This window comes from Myripristis murdjan, chromosome 18, assembly GCF_902150065.1.
Source record: "Myripristis murdjan chromosome 18, fMyrMur1.1, whole genome shotgun sequence".
Classification (NCBI taxonomy): Eukaryota; Metazoa; Chordata; class Actinopteri; order Holocentriformes; family Holocentridae; genus Myripristis; species Myripristis murdjan.
In genome coordinates, this window is record NC_043997.1 from 25699869 (window position 1) to 25716202 (window position 16334).

At 42.4% G+C, this 16334-nt stretch overlaps 2 protein-coding genes across 2 annotated transcripts; both read right to left on the reverse strand.

Annotated features, from left to right (window-relative positions):
* Nucleotides 1-7384: 7384 nt before the first annotated feature.
* LOC115376286 (signal-regulatory protein beta-2-like) lies at nucleotides 7385-8649 on the reverse strand. The gene is made up of 4 exons (XM_030075777.1): nucleotides 8607-8649; nucleotides 8148-8509; nucleotides 7712-8042; nucleotides 7385-7395 (listed from the first exon to the last, which is right to left on the reverse strand). The coding sequence occupies exons 1-4, from the start codon at nucleotides 8647-8649 to the stop codon at nucleotides 7385-7387; spliced, it is 747 nt and encodes a 248-aa protein (XP_029931637.1).
* Nucleotides 8650-14077: 5428 nt separating this feature from the next.
* On the reverse strand, nucleotides 14078-15740 carry LOC115376287 (signal-regulatory protein beta-2-like). The gene is made up of 5 exons (XM_030075778.1): nucleotides 15698-15740; nucleotides 15234-15595; nucleotides 14798-15128; nucleotides 14174-14271; nucleotides 14078-14083 (listed from the first exon to the last, which is right to left on the reverse strand). The coding sequence occupies exons 1-5, from the start codon at nucleotides 15738-15740 to the stop codon at nucleotides 14078-14080; spliced, it is 840 nt and encodes a 279-aa protein (XP_029931638.1).
* Nucleotides 15741-16334: the final 594 nt, after the last annotated feature.

Sequence of the window (16334 nt, forward strand, 5' to 3'; positions counted from 1 at the left end):
CCTGATTGGCTGCTGAGTGGATGAAATCATTTGGTGGAATGGAAAAAAAATATGATCATGACCTTATGTGATCAGCCGTGCCACCAGAACTTAACTCTGTAACGGAAATGAAGCGTCTCCAAGCCCCGCCCTCTGCATTGAGCTGCCATGACAATCATGATCTGTCTGAGAGTCATCAAAAACAGAATTATAATTCACAATCATAATCACAATCATAATTCAGTGTTATCTTATCATAGTACATATTTCATTATTAATCTACGACCTATTAATGTCTGAGATGAAAAGCAACAGGTAAACATATACTGTATATTCTCATCAGAGGTAATATAAACTAATAGTAGATACTGGTCAACTGGCTGCAACTCAAAGTTAGACCAGAATTGACCTTTAACCTTATAAAGCCATTTGTATACATATGCATACACACACACACACACACACACACACACACATACATATATATATATATATATATATATATATATATATATATATATATATATATATATATATATATATTGTTATAGGACTAAATAAAGGGTTCAATTTCAAAAAATTGGAATTTTCTGCCAATTCTTTCATAGTTCAGGCTTTATAGGGTTAAGTACAGTTTTGTGTTACCAACACTCAAAAATCCATTGATCCATGGAATCCACCTCACTATGACACCAACAACCAATCACCTCATGGAGGTGGCACTACCTCAGTGCTCACCCTTTGAGACTGTTAACAGTGATATTGGGCTCTAAATTAACTTGAACCTTGAACTTGTCTTGTGTACATGCACGTGCACTACTACTGTGCATGGGAGCTTCCCCTCCCCAGAAAACTCCACTCAGCTTACCACAGCTATGTCCAGTTTCTAGTCCCACATTACATCAGCATTGGAGCCACACACACTGGCGTGCATGAGGGTGGGAACGACTTGGATGATGATGATCACTAAATCTCTTGGCTGAAGTTAAGGGCTAACAGCAGCACTGTCTTTACACACAGCATTTTAACAGGAATTGCTATGATGCAACAACATGACATCAATGCAACGACATGAGATTTTCCACACAGTTCTCCTCACCATGAATGTGTGCCACTCGGAAGGAGGGCAAGTGTACTTGTGTTGGCTTGGCTGACTGGACTCCTCCTTGGCAATTCATGTGTGTTGATGCCTTTTCATTGTCTGTCCTCACGAGGACGTACCTGCACTGTGAACAACTCCAGCACACTTATGTGGTGAAATAGCTGGTCTTGCCATGTCACTCTCCACTCTGAATAGGCAGAACTGTCCAACCTGTGAGGCAGGCATCCATGAACACAGTGATGTGCAACATCACCTTGCTGAGAGGAACTTCTTGTGTGAACAGACTGGGTTTCCTCTAGTATGCCAGCTCAGGCCCCACCAGGAAGGGAATTGTCACCAAGTGGTTTCCGTATCACTTTGGATCAAGATGGATCACCACATGGCTTGCTGACATCATTCCCAGTAGTTGCAACAGCACAGGTGCTGTCACTTCCCTGTAGGGAAGATATATCAGAGGAGGGTCGAAGTGCATCCAGCCATGGCTGGGAAAGCACCGCTTTCATGTTGGTGGGATACCTCTCTTGTCATAGCCTTAAACAAGGGCTTCTGGTAGAATTTCCTGGGGTGCACACATCCCCCTTAGACCATCAGTGCATCTTCTGTTTATTTTCAGGCTCCCCAGGGTTTGTCCAAGAGCACGCCAGCCATTCCTGGGAGTTGGTCAAGGGGCAGAAGAAGAGGAATTTGCCGTCAGCACCAGAGGCTGGGTGACCGGATGGGAGGCAGAAACTGCAATGGGAGCCAGAGGGAGAAGTGGAGTAGATGGAGGATGGTGGTACTGATGACAGAGTCTTGGTGTCGCCAGCAGCCTGAGTGCTGAGGAAGTGCAGGGGGCTTACCAAGCAGAGACGACCTCAGCCGCTCCGGGTTCTTCAAACTGAGGTTCTGCCACATGTCCTGCTGTATCAGTGTCTGCCAAACCATAATCTAGGACAGAGCCATAGCCATGGAGGAGAAGAACAGTGAATTCAGCTCTGGTTTGGTGGCGATTTCCAGTGGTAAACCAGTGTCCTGCTGAGCCCCCGGGGAGGACATCAAAGAGCTGAACAGGGAGATGATGTGGATGAGTGCCATGACTTGAGCAGCGCCCTCAAGGAGTAGTCCATCCACCTCACGATGAACAGGCCTTTGTGATGGTGGAGGCACAGAACATCCCACCTGGAAGCAGGAGCATGGAGAGGCTAGGCCCTACCAGAGGCAACAGCATGACGCCACAGTCAGTCAGCTCTTGTGCTCTTGAGAAAATGATGTACCAGGAATCTGGTGCTGTCTTTACTTCTATATGAGCATGTCGCCTCTGAAAACTCTTGCAGTGAGTGGAACTACAGCCACACAACATGGTGGCTGTTCCACCACAGTGGCTGTTCACTCCTTAGTGAGTGCCTCCACGTCCTGTGTGAATCAGGCCTAGGATGTTAATGTGCAAATTCTTGGTTGTGATTGGCCAGAGGGAGCCCAAACATGGAACACACATTCACAGCATGTTTGTGTAAAATGTGTGTGCTCAATTTAGAAATGTGGGTGTGCTATCAACCAAAGTTGTTGTCATTGTATTGTGTTTAATCTATGGGTTTTGATAAATATTAATGTGCAGATGCCCATAAGATCAAGATGTGTTATGAGATGAAAATGTCTATGTTCTCCATGAGATCATCGTGGCATGTTTTTTCTTTTTTTTGTTCTTCCTTTTTTTTCTCTGTTAAGCTGTGTGAGGGCACAGGCACGCATGTTTGAAACTGTGGTCATAATGCAGGCTTCTGACATTAAAAGGTGAGTTTCATGTCTCAGTCAGCTCTCATCTGTGAACTGCTAACCTCAAGGAAGCTGTAAAAAAGCAGCTTTCTTCTGTGAGTTTGTGCTGTGCTGTGAGCATGTCCATAACAAACAAGCTGAAAAGTCTAGCAGGTATTTACTTCTACAAAGTGCTGGAAGGAAGTTTTCATTGTGTGATTAAAGCAAGAGACTGAGTGTGGCCTGTTTCTGTGAGTGACTCTTAAACATGTACAAACTGCACAGTCAGTGATGAAGAGTCGGCTTTGTGAAAAAGTGGCACATGTCATGTTTTTGGTCAGTGAAGCACTAAGACACAGAGACGGAGAGGTTGCAGCTCTTCCAATGCACATGCTGTTCTTTTTTTTTTTTTTTTTTTTTTCCATTTCATTCAGGGCTGGGCAGCCTACGCTGCCAGGACCCTCTTGTATTCCTGCGTGTTCTTCTTCTTCCTGTTCTTCTTTCTTTCTTCCGAGGAAATCCTGCATTCCATGCGCAAAAAATCACCACATTTTGCACAAAGGTCCAGTCCCATGCCAGATTACCTCAGCTGCAAACACAAGTCAATAGTCCTGATGGTGGCACGACAGCAAGCCTCTAAATTTCATAACTTTGAAAATTCATAACAAATCAACCATATGTGCTACAGCTTTGCAACTTTCACCAAAATGTAGCCCCAATACTGAAGAAACTTTTGTACACTTAAACCTATTGCAAATTATTAAATCCATCACTCTTTTTTTAAAAAAACTGTAAAACTTTTTTAATCTATCTCCTCCCACAATTTTTGCTCAAATGTCACCAAACCTGCTACAGAGCATCTTTAGATTGTCCTACACAAACGATCGATTTTTCAAAAATTGAGCCTACAGTGCATCAAAATGTTTGACTGTAAATGGTACTGTAAACATACACTTGCAAATTCTTCGTAAATAAATCTTCAATGTTCATGAAAAAAATTGACAAACTTTTGCAGTCATGGCAGATGATGTGTGGCAAATTTCAGAATTTTATCTCAAAAACTAAATTTGGAATTTTGCTCTCGTGAACAATTGGAGTCAGTGCAAGAATGGCATTTTTAAACATCAGTTTTTCACTTATGGAGCAAATCAGTCATTGTTAAAAACAAATGATGAACATCTCCATGCTGTCTAGATGATTTCAGATTTTTGTCTTGAAGACTGATTTTTTGTTTATTTATTTATTTATTTATTATTATGTATTATTATTTTATGATTTTACAGTGGTTTGAAATCTGCCTTTCCATGCATAGGTGGCTATTATCATGTGACTGGCTTAGTCAATTTGTGAAGCCTCACATGAATTGACACTTGCCAATTAGCTCAGTGAAATTGCATTGTCCTTCATGCCAGAAATTATGAATTCAAGCCTCAGTTGATGCAAAATGCATATTAGAATGCCACCTTCCTTTTCATCTTCCCATTCTCCATTTGTTGCTCAGAACTGCCTAAATTTGCCTAAAACTATCTGGCCCCGACCATTGCTGTGCAGCAGCTATAATTTTGCTTATTTTCTCCACCAGCACCTGAATGTCATTCTTCGCGGCAACCAGTTTCACTCAGTCATGATAAAGTTGGACTCAAAGGTTAGATCTTCCCAAGCAAATTAAAACTCCTGAAAATTTAGATATTTGAAGGTGCAAAGAGAAACATTCTGGGATGAAACAGCGTTTGTATTGATCACCCTGAGATACGTGTACATTTTGTTTGTTGTATTATGTGTCAGTTTGAATTTATGCGTATGATAACTGGTGTAATGCACTGACCCTTGAGTACAAACAACAACTACCCACTGGAAGAATAAAGTATGCGCTATTTTATGCTATCCTAATTCCTTACTATCAGCCTGACCTGTTTCTTTTAGGACTCAACAACACAGAGTTTGTCTAAGAGCCAGCATCTGAGTCTGTCCACATGGGAGACTCTGTGACTCTCAGGTGTACAGTAGAAATGGAGACTTGTGCTGACCAAGCGTGACCAAGCTGGACATTATAGATGGGGTCGAAGCGCTGACTGGCACAGATGAGAATCTTTGTCTGTCTGTCCATCACTAGGAGTGGCATTCTCTTGATCTTTTTAACCATTTGTTTCTTGGTTTATGTCGCTAATAGCTGGCCCTACAAATGATGCAGAGTCCAGTTTTGGGAGCATTTGATGTTCAGGTTAAGGAAATCAAAATCATAAGCTTCTATGTGATTTTATATTTTTATTACAGCTGAAATAAAAAGTGAAAGCAATTATACAGAAGAGAATTTATGATGATGTAACACAGTTCAATTGTGCTGATCTTGTGTATTATTATGTACTTTGACTGACTTTGACAATAAACTACAATGTTTGCGTCCATATACAAAGATATTTTCAATATGATACTTCAAGAGGAAAAGAGATATTTTAATACAAATAAAGCAGACAGCAAAGTTGAATGTATCACTCTAAGCATCTTAAGTGGCTTTACAAAAATATAAAAGAATGCTAAAACATTAGAAAACTGGATTACCTACTTGTATTGTTATTATTATGAAGCTGACAGTAAAGCTGCACAGGCAAGACTGTTCTGTAAAAATACATTACAGAACAGTCTTGCCTGTGCAGCTTTACCCCCCCACCCCCTTCCTTGCATGTCATAGGTTTAATCTTCAGAGTGAATTTAGATTTAGATTTGAACTTCAGAATGACAGTCAAACAGCCTTAACAGCAGCATGTGTCTGCTCCTGTCCCTGCTCAGAGCTACAAAGGTGTGAAGCTGTCTTGTACATTAAGAATGCTGAGACCCAGAGGCTCTCGTGTCTGCATTTCACAAAAGATATGGTAAACAGCTCCATGGTCATACTGAAACTTCTTTATGTACAAGTCTACTACAAATATGCATTTCATATGAATTCTCCCGTGGCCCTCTACCCTCAGTACTGGTCACGGCATCTAACCTCAGAATAAAGCACAGCATCTGCGCTGTGTTTGGCTTTGGCTGTCCTGGAGGAGGAGCTTCTGGAAGCCAAACTCACTGCTGCATAGTTAACATCATCACCAGGCTGAGACAGACAGAGAGGGAGATACAGTATTACAGACTTGATCTGTCAGTATGACACAGACAGATGGGGTGGAGCATAAAGAGATCGCTAAGATAGGGTAAGAGCTTTGGGTAGAAATCAATTGTTGGTAATAATAAAATAATAACAACAATAAAGAATTGCATTACCTGATTGCCTTCAGAGGCTCTACCAGTTTTCCCTGCAGACAGAGTAAAAATCGTTACTGTATGCTACCTGTAACAGAATATAACAAAATACATCTCACTGCTTCAGATACACATATACAGACAGGGGCAGACTGGGACAAAAAATCATCCCGGGCATTTTGAACCAGACCACACCTTTCCGGTCTTTTCGCTCTCTTAAATGTGTTTACCAACTGTACAACTATTTAAAACCATAATGCCATGCAATTAGTTAGCTGTCATCAGCAGTGTTGGGCACGTTACTTTGAAAAAGTAATTAATTGTAATTACTAGTTACTTCTACTAAAAAGTAATTAATTACCAGGAAAGTAACTATTACTTTACTTTTTTATAAATTGTTCAAATATGTCAAATTACTTGGCTGCCCCAGTCATACTGGCCTATAGTGCTATAGTGGAACAATAAAATACAATAGATGAATTGGAACTTTTTTTATTCTATTGAATAGGCCAAAACTGGCCAATGCCTTTTGGGCATCTATTTCAGATTGGTAAGTGCAGGTGCCTATCAACATGAATGGAGTCCTGGAATCCTTGTTTAAATCTGAATCTGATTCGACTGGTATATATACGTATCTCCCCATAAAGTTAGAACAAGGCATTTAAAAAGGCAAACAAAACAAAACAAAACAAGGCAAAATAATAATAATAATAACAATAGTAATTATGATAATAATAATTTAGCACCTGGGTTACAATACAAATTCACAAAAAGTGTACAGAAATGATAATTACAGAAACCCTAAATTCCACTGTGTGTGTCAGGAAATGACAGGCAGAATAATAAGAATCACTTCATTGTCATGGTTAACAACAAAGTGAGGTAATAAAGTATAAACGCACTCTTGTCCGGGTGGGGAATTGAACCCCCGGGCACAACGGCAAATGCCCGGTGTGCCCGATGGCCAGTCAACCCATGTATACAGGAAAGCATTATAATGAATAGTTTGTTGTACCTGTTGAATGTTTGTGCCGGCAATTGCAAAGTGTCCATACAAGGAGTAGAAACGCTGCCATCCCAAAAATGACAGTTGAACAAGCCAGTGCAACGACAGTTGAGTCCAGATGAGATGGTGGGGTCGGGATAGAGTTTTCTGAAGACCAAGGAGAGCAAGTAAACAGAGATATTGTGAGATATTGTGAGATATTGAATATTAAAGTGGGATATCACCAAGTTGAAAGACAGAAAGAAAGAAAGAAAGAGACACATCTGATGGATAGTCTCCCTGCATGACAGCAGACAAATAATCATGTGAGAAAAAGAGAAAATCTACTGTTAATGTACGCCTGAGTGTAAAAATCACAGATTTACAGAAACACCATTGGAGTTAAATCATCATTTCTAGACAGTTTTGCACAGACACACCAGAGTCATATCAGCTCTCTGTGTGGACACACAACTTGCTGAATAACACTCCAGGTAATTGCCACTGAAAACTCCAAGTTGTGTTTAAGTTGTTAGATAAATTTAATTCGTTATTCTACCATTGAGGATTATTTGTATGTTTTTAGTGATCAAATTATCAACTAATTTTATCTAATCAGTGATTACACAGAATCCCCAAAGAAACTGCTTTATGTATCTTTAGTTTTAATGTCTTACCTTTAATATAAAGCTTGGTTCCATTTCCAAACAGTGTCTCCCCACATGAAGCCACAACACAGTAGTAGGTTCCAGCATCGTCAGAGCTCAGGTTCTGCTTGGGAAGCTTGTAGACACAGCTAGTTTCTGGAGAGCCGCTCTCAGTCCTCTCACAGCTCTCACTCTGATTTCCAGAGTTGTAAATAATTCTTGACCCAGAACTTTCTGAGCTTTTCAGCCACAAGACACTGGTGTGTTCCCCTCCACCAGTGTGAACAGAGCAGCTGAGAGTGACAGAGTCTCCTGGCTGGACTGACTCAGACTCTGGCTGCTGAACAACAGAGACTTTCATCTTCGTATCTTGGGAGGGCAAACAAACAAATTGTTATGACTCACATCATGTTCATATTCATGATAATTTACTGTAGGATGTGAATGCCTTAATGGTATTCTGAGCAGGTAAAATACCTTTTAGCTGCAAAAAGGTTCCTGATCCAAAATCAATGAAGTCTGCATATGCAACTCCACAGTAGTAAGTGCCGATGTCCCCCCGTGTTGCATAAAATATGTGCAAATAAGTTCTGACACCGTCCAATTTTACTGAATAAAGTTTATTATACTGGTTAAACTGAGAGCCAAATAAAATTGTTCCCTTTTTGTTTATTTTTGCCACAAGCTGTAATTTCCTCCCTGTCGTTACTCTGTACCACACTCTAGTTTTCATACTACTATTTATCTGACATTCAATAGTAACTGAGTCTCCGAGCTCCGCAGTTTGGACAGAAACAGGCTGAGAGATGTTAGCAAACTGTGCCACACCTGAAACAAACAGAAAAGCAAGAAACCTAAATCATAAAACCACAAATGTATATGTAGAATCATAAGAATATGTGAGGAGTGGAAAGTTGCCACTTACACAGATGACAGAGGAGGAAAACAGTTGGAAAGTAGATGATCATCTTCCCTGCTTCTGACTCCATCATCTGACCTGCTTGTTCTCCACAGCAGCTCTGACTGACTGAAACCACAGCAGACTCATCAGATTCAATGCCCACCTCATGTCAGATCTGTCAAGTGTCTGATTGGTTGATCATGTTCTTGTTGCAGAATACCTGATTGGCTGCTGAGTGGATGAAATCAGTTGGTTAGCAGTAGAAAAAAAACAAAACAAACAAAAACAAAACATGATCATGACCTTATGTGAGCAACCGTGCTGGAATTTAACTTTGTATCGTTAATGAAGCGTTTCCAAGCCCCGCCCTCTGCATTGAGATGAAGTGACAGTCATCATCTGTCTGAGAGTCATCAAAAACAGAATGTCAGTCAGCCATGTTTGGATGTTCACTCCCTCACAGGCGCTGCCCTGTCCTATGTGAAGCCAGTCTAGACTGTTAATGTGCGTTATCTTGGTTGTTACAGGCCAGACTGAGCCCAGTCCAGGAACACACACACACACACACACACACACACACACACACAGCACGTGTGTATAAAATGTGAGCACTCAAATTAAAAGGATGGGTGTGCTGTTAACAAAAGTTGTTACCATTGTGTTGTTGTTTAGGGGAGCGCGGGGTAGAAACTAACACGGGGTAAGTTGTAACACAGACTTTTAAGGTAGTTGCACAAAGTCAACCGGCACGTGCTTCTGGTTAGTTCGTCACATGATCGTAAGAGAGCTCAGCGCAAATTTTGGGGGGAATTGGCTGCATTTTTGAGGAGATACGTGTAAAAGTGTGTTTTACCACCAAGTAAGTAATTTACCCCACTTGTGGGGTAAATTGTAACATTTCTCTTCTTCCACTTAGGGTGAAATTCCACGGAAATGGTAGATTCTAGAAACAAAGTTAAAGTGTTCATTTGTAGCAGGGATGTGTATGTTGCTTGTATTAAAAAATGAGTTCTCTAACTCCTACATATCCTACATTTTTTTGCCTTTGGCCTGAAACATTAGGTTCTACCCCTCGCTCCCCTACATATGAGCACTCTGGCCCTCACCCAGCTTGGCTGAAAAAAAGGGAAAAAAAAAAAAAACATGCCTGATGGAGAATCCAGACCTTTTCATTTCATAGCACACCTTTATTTTATGGATTTTAGTTTCTGGCCAGTCACACACAAGATAACGCACATTAACAGTCTAGACTTCACATAGGACAGGGCAGCGCCTGTGAGGGAGTGAACAGCCAAACATGGCTGACTGACATTCTGTTTTTGATGACTCTCACACAGATGATGACTGTCACTTCATCTCAATGCAGAGGGCGGGGCTTGGAGACGCTTCACTTCCTATACAAATTTAAATCCTGGTGGCACGGCTGCTCACATAAGGTCATGATCATATGTTTTCAAGTCCCATCGGGACTGGTTGGGTCTCCACAGTCCATTGAGGGCACGGGCACATGTTTGAAACTGTGGTCATAATGCAGGCTTCTGACAGTGCAAGGTGTGTCTCATGTCTCAGTCAGCTCTCATCTGTGAACTAACTGAGAGCTACACTATATTACCAAAAGTATTCGCTCACCCATTCAAATGATCAGAATCAGGTGTCCTAATCACTTGGCCTGGCCACAGGTGTATAAAATCAAGCACTCAGGCATGCAGACTGTGAAACAAGACATTTGTGAAAGAATGGGCCGCTCTCAGGAGCTCAGTGAATTCCAGCGTGGAACTGTCATAGGATGCCACCTGTGCAACAAATCCAGTCGTGAAATTTCCTCGCTCCTAAATATTCCACAGTCAACTGTCAGCTCTATTATAACAAAATGGAAGCGTTTGGGAACAACAGCAACTCAGCCACGAAGTGGTAGGCCACGTAAAGTGACGGAGAGGGGTCAGTGGATGCTGAAGCGCATAGTGCAAAGAGGTCGCCGACTTTCTGCACAGTCAATTGCTACAGAGCTACAAACTTCATGTGACCTTCAGATTAGCCCAAGTACAGTACGCAGAGAGCTTCATGGAATGGGTTTCCATGGCCGAGCAGCTGCAGCCAAGCCACACATCACCAAGTGCAATGCAAAGCGTCGGATGCAATGGTGTAAAGCACGCCGCCACTGGCCTCTAGAGCAGTGGAGACGCGTTCTCTGGAGTGATGAATCACGCTTTTCCATCTGGCAATCTGATGGACGAGTCTGGGTTTGGAGGTTGCCAGGAGAACGGTACATTTCAGACTGCATTGTGCCGACTGTGAAATTTGGTGGAGGAGGAATTATGGTGTGGGGTTGTTTTTCAGGAGCTGGGCTTGGCCCCTTAGTTCCAGTGAAAGGAACTTTGAATGCTTCAGGATACCAAAACATTTTGGACAATTCCATGCTCCCAACCTTGTGGGAACAGTTTGGAGCGGGCCCCTTCCTCTTCCAACATGACTGTGCACCAGTGCACAAAGCAAGGTCCATAAAGACATGGATGACAGAGTCTGGTGTGGATGAACTTGACTGGCCTGCACAGAGTCCTGACCTGAACCCGATAGAACACCTTTGGGATGAATTAGAGCGGAGACTGAGAGCCAGGCCTTCTCGACCAACATCAGTGTGTGACCTCACCAATGCGCTTTTGGAAGAATGGTCAAAAATTCCTATAAACACTCTCCTCAACCTTGTGGACAGTCTTCCCAGAAGAGTTGAAGCTGTAATAGCTGCAAAAGGTGGACCGACATCATATTGAACTCTATGGGTTAGGAATGGGATGGCACTTCAGTTCATAGTATGAGTAAAGGCAGGTGAGCGAATACTTTTGGTAATATAGTGTATCTGTTCTTAGGAAGCTGTAAAAAACTCTTTTCTGGGTTTGTGGTGTGGGTGTGCTATCAGCAAAAGTTTTGCCATTGTGTTGAGGTTGATGTTTGAGCGCTGATGAGTATTTATATGTATAAGGCCATAAAATATGTGTGTGATGAAATGGGATGGTCAACATCCTGCTTCAGATCTTTGAGGCGTGTTTTTTTTTTTTTTTTTTCGATGAGCTGCGTGAGGGCTGTGGTCATAATGCAGGCTTCTGACAGCACAAGGTGTGCTAACCTCAAGGAAGCTGTTAAAAAGCAGCTTTCTTCTGTGAGTTTGTGCTGTGCTGTGAGCATGTCCATAACAAACAAGCTGAAAAGTCTAGCAGGTATTTACTTCTACAAAGTGTTGGAAGGAAGTTTTCATTGTGTGATTAAAGCAAGAGACTGAGTGTGGCCTGTTTCTGTGAGTGACTATTAAACATGTACAAACTGCACAGTCAGCGATGAAGAGTCGGCTTAGTGAAAAAGTGGCACAGTTCATGTTTTTGGTCAGTGAAGCACTAAGACACAGAGACAGAGAGGTTGCAGCTCTTCCAATGCACGTGCTTTTTTTATTTTATTTTATTTTCTGCTTATTATCCATTAATACAAAGGGCTCTATTTTCACAGACTGGGCAAGGCGGGGGCATAGCACAGCTGCGCTTCGCCAACTGGGTGTGGCCAAGTGGATTTTGCAATTTTTGCACGCTGTGCGCCGTGGCGCAAGTACTCCGCCGTCCCTCCTACCAGCGCAAGGGAGGAGAGAAGGCGTGGAGTGGGTTTGACACAGTCGATTCACTTTAAACCAAACAATGCAATAAATACCCACAAAAAACACTATTCAATGCTACTATCTCAATCAGCACATAAATTTATCTCCATATGGACTGTCCCGTCACAACTGATGTCAGATCAAAGGGGATTGGCACCGTTTGTGCTGATTGTGAGGTTTTGGTGACGTGTGCACACTGCCTGCCGGTCAGCCAAACTTCCACTACGCCTGCTCTGCTCCACCTTGCACTGAAAGTAGATGTGGTTTCAGATGGCCAGCTTTGGGCGCACCTCGGCAAAGCCTTTTGGCACGAAAATGTCACCGTGCCAAGCTGAATCTGTTGACACCTCCCCCTGCTACACCGCCACTCCCATCTCAGTGCACGTCAGTCTGCCAAACTACTAAACTGTGCGCCCCTCGGGTTGTGCTGGTCCAAAATAGCTCTGCGTGGGGTTCGCCTCACTGCGCCACCCTGCGCTGTGCCGGGAAAATAGAGCCCATATTCTCTCTACAGCCTCCAACAGCACCTCAGAGATGTGAACTGCAGAACTGTATCTTCAGTCACAGTGAAAGAGTGCTCGCTGGCTTGTTCATACTTGACAAAGTAAAGCTCATGACAGAAAGGTCTTTGGTCATATTTTAACATTCTTCATGTCAGAGAGTCAACAGAAGAGATGCATTTCATAAAAACAACTTCCTCCTAATCCACTGTCCTCTGTTCTTCTTCATTGTGTCCCTCTTCCCTGAAGCAGACCTCTCAGTGTCGCAGACGGTACCTGACCTCAGAAACAAACAGAGGGTCTGTGCTGTGTTGCACAGCAGCTGTCCTGGAGGAGGAGCTTCTGGGAGCCAAACTCACTGCTGGGTAGTTAACCTCATCACCAGGCTGAGACGGACAGAGAGGGAGATACAGTATTACAGACTTGATCTGTCAGTATGACACAGACAGATGGGGTGGAGCATAAAGAGATCGCTAAGATAGGGTAAGAGCTTTGGCTAGAAATCAATTGTTGGTAATAATAAAATAATAACAATAATAAAGAATTGCATTACCTGGTTGCCTTCAAAGGATCTACCACTTTTCCCTGAAGACAGAGTTAAAATAGTTACTGTATGCAGTAGCGGTTTTAGGCACGGGCGAAGCGGGCAGCCGCCCAGGGCGGCATATATTCATGTCACGTGGGGGGCGGCATGAGAGCAAAAAAAAAAAAAAAAAAAAAAAAAAAAAAATCATGACAATATTTTTTCCATTGAAAATGCCCTGAAAAAAACGCCCTCGTCTAATATTGGGGTCTAAGCAAATACACATGTATTGTGCTTGCATATAAACCAGTAGGTAGGCTCGCCTGATGCCGCAATTACCGGCGAATGGCTGCATTGCGCAGTCAATAATCAACCATGTTGTCTGTGTCACTGTCCGTTGTGCTGCTGCAGCCGCGTATGAACAAAAGCTGATTTATAATGAGAGGATGGCAGTATGTGTGTGCTGCCCACCTGTCAGATCCGGCAGACCTGACCGGGTGGGCGCGGCACCTGTAGGCATCAAGCCGGTGCTGCGGCCGGCCCGCCTGATGCTGACCGGTGGCTTTTTTTTTATGCAAACAAGATTTTGTTCATATAAAAAGTATTTTTCCAAAAAAGGTATTTGTGCAGGTGTTGGCGCCCCTGCTCTGGGAGGGGCGCGTCTAGCCGCCAGAGGGGCACCGGTAGCGGCCGTTATCGCTTGGAAGTTCTCGTCGTTCGCGCGCGCGGGGCTACAACAGTAGGGCGCAAGGCAGTAATTTCGCCCAGGGCGGCAACATGGGCAGAACCGCCACTGACTGTATGTTACTTGCCACAGAATATAACAAAATACATCTCACTGCTTCAGACAGACGCATACAGGTAAGCATTAGAATACATAGTTTGTTGTACCTGTTGAATGTTTGTGCCGGCAATTGCAAAGTGTCCATACAAGGAGTAGAAACGCTGCCATCCCAAAAACGACAGTTGAACAAGCCAGTGCAACGACAGTTGAGTCCAGATGAAATGGTGGGGTTGGGATAGAGTTTCCTGAAGACCAAGGAGAACAAGTAAACAGCACTGTGAGATACTGAATATTAAAGGGGGATATCCACAAGTTGAAAGAAAGAAAGACATAAAGAAAGAAAGAAAGAAAGAAGGAAAGAAAGAAAGAGACATATCTGATGGATAGTCTCCCTGCATGACAGCAGACATATAATCATGTGAGGAACAGAAAAAATCTACTGATGATGTACGTCTGAGTGTAAAAATCACAGATTTACAGAAACAGCATTAGAGTGAAATCATCATTTCTAGACAGTTTTGCACAGACACACCAGAGTCATATCAGCTCTCTGTGTGGACACACAACTTGCTGAATAACACTCCAAGTGATCGCCACTGAAAACTTCAATTTGTGATTAAATTATTGAATAAATTTGATTTATTGTACAACCATTGAGGATTATCTGTATGTTTTTAATGATAAAATCATCAACTAATTTTATCTAATCACAGTCATTGCACAGAATCCCAAAAGAAACCGCTTTATGTATCTTTAGTTTTAATGTCTTACCTTTAATATAAAGCTCAGTTCCATTTCCAAACAGTGTCTCCCCACATGAAGCCACAACACAGTAGTAGGTTCCAGCATCGTCAGAGCTCAGGTTCTGCTTGGGAAGCTTGTAGACACAGCTAGTTTCTGGAGAGCCGCTCTCTGTCCTCTCACAGCTCTCACTATTATTTCCAGAGTTGTAAATCACTTCTGGACCAGAACTTTCAGAGCTTTTCAGCCAGAAGACACTGGTGTGTTCCCCTCCACCAGTGTGAACAGAGCAGCTGAGAGTGACAGAGTCTCCTGGCTGGACTGACTCAGACTCTGGCTGCTGAACAACAGAGACTTTCATCTTCGTATCTTGGGAGGGAAAACAAATAAATTGTTATGACTCACATCATGTTCATATTCATGATAATTTACTGTAGGATGTGAATGCCTTAATGGTATTCTGAGCAGGTAAAATACCTTTTAGGTGCAAAAAGGTTCCTGATCCAAAATCAATGAAGTCTGCATATGCAACTCCACAGTAGTAAGTGCCGATGTCCCCCCGTGTTGCATACGACATGTGCAAATCAGTTCTGACACCGTCCAATTTTACTGAATAAAGTTTATTATATTGGTTAAACTGAGAGCCAAATGTAATTGGTCCCTTTTTGTCTATTTTTGCCACGAGCTGTAGTTTCCTCCCTGTCGTTACTCTGTACCACAATCTAGTTTTCATGCCACTATTTATCTGACATTCAATAGTAACTGAGTCTCCGAGCTCCGCAGTTTTGACAGAAACAGGCTGAGAGATGTCAGTGAGCTGTGCCACACCTGAAACAAACAAAGCAGGAAACCCAAATCATAAGAAATCACATATAGATATTTATATCTAGAATGATAAGAATATGTGAGGAGTGGAAAGTTGCCACTTACACAGATGACAGAGGAGGAAAACAGTTGGAAAGTAGATGATCATCTTCCGTGCTTCTGACTCCATCATCTGACCTGCTTGTTCTCCACAGCAGCTCTGACTGACTGAAACCACAGCAGACTCATCAGATTCAATGCCCACCTCATGTCAGATCTGTCAAGCGTCTGATTGGTTGATCATGTTCTTGTTGCAGAGTACCTGATTGGCTGCTGAGTGGATGAAATCAGTTGGTTAACAGTGGAAAAAAACAACAACATATGATCACGACCTTATGTGAGCAACTGTGCCACCAGAACTTAACTCTGTAACGGAAATGAAGCGTCTCCAAGCCCCGCCCTCTGCATTGAGCTGCCATGACAATCATCATCTGTCTGAGAGTAATATAAATAGAATTATAATTCATAATCATAATCACAATCATAATTCAGTGTTATCTTATCGTAGCACATATTTCATTATTAATCTACTACCTATTAATGTCTGAGATGAAAAGTAACAGGTAATAATACTGTATATTCTTATCAGAGGTAATAAAAGCTAATAGTAGATACTGGTCACCTGGCTGTAACTCAAAGTTAGACCAGAATTGACCTTTAACCCTATAAAGCCATTTGTATCATATATGATACACATTTTCAA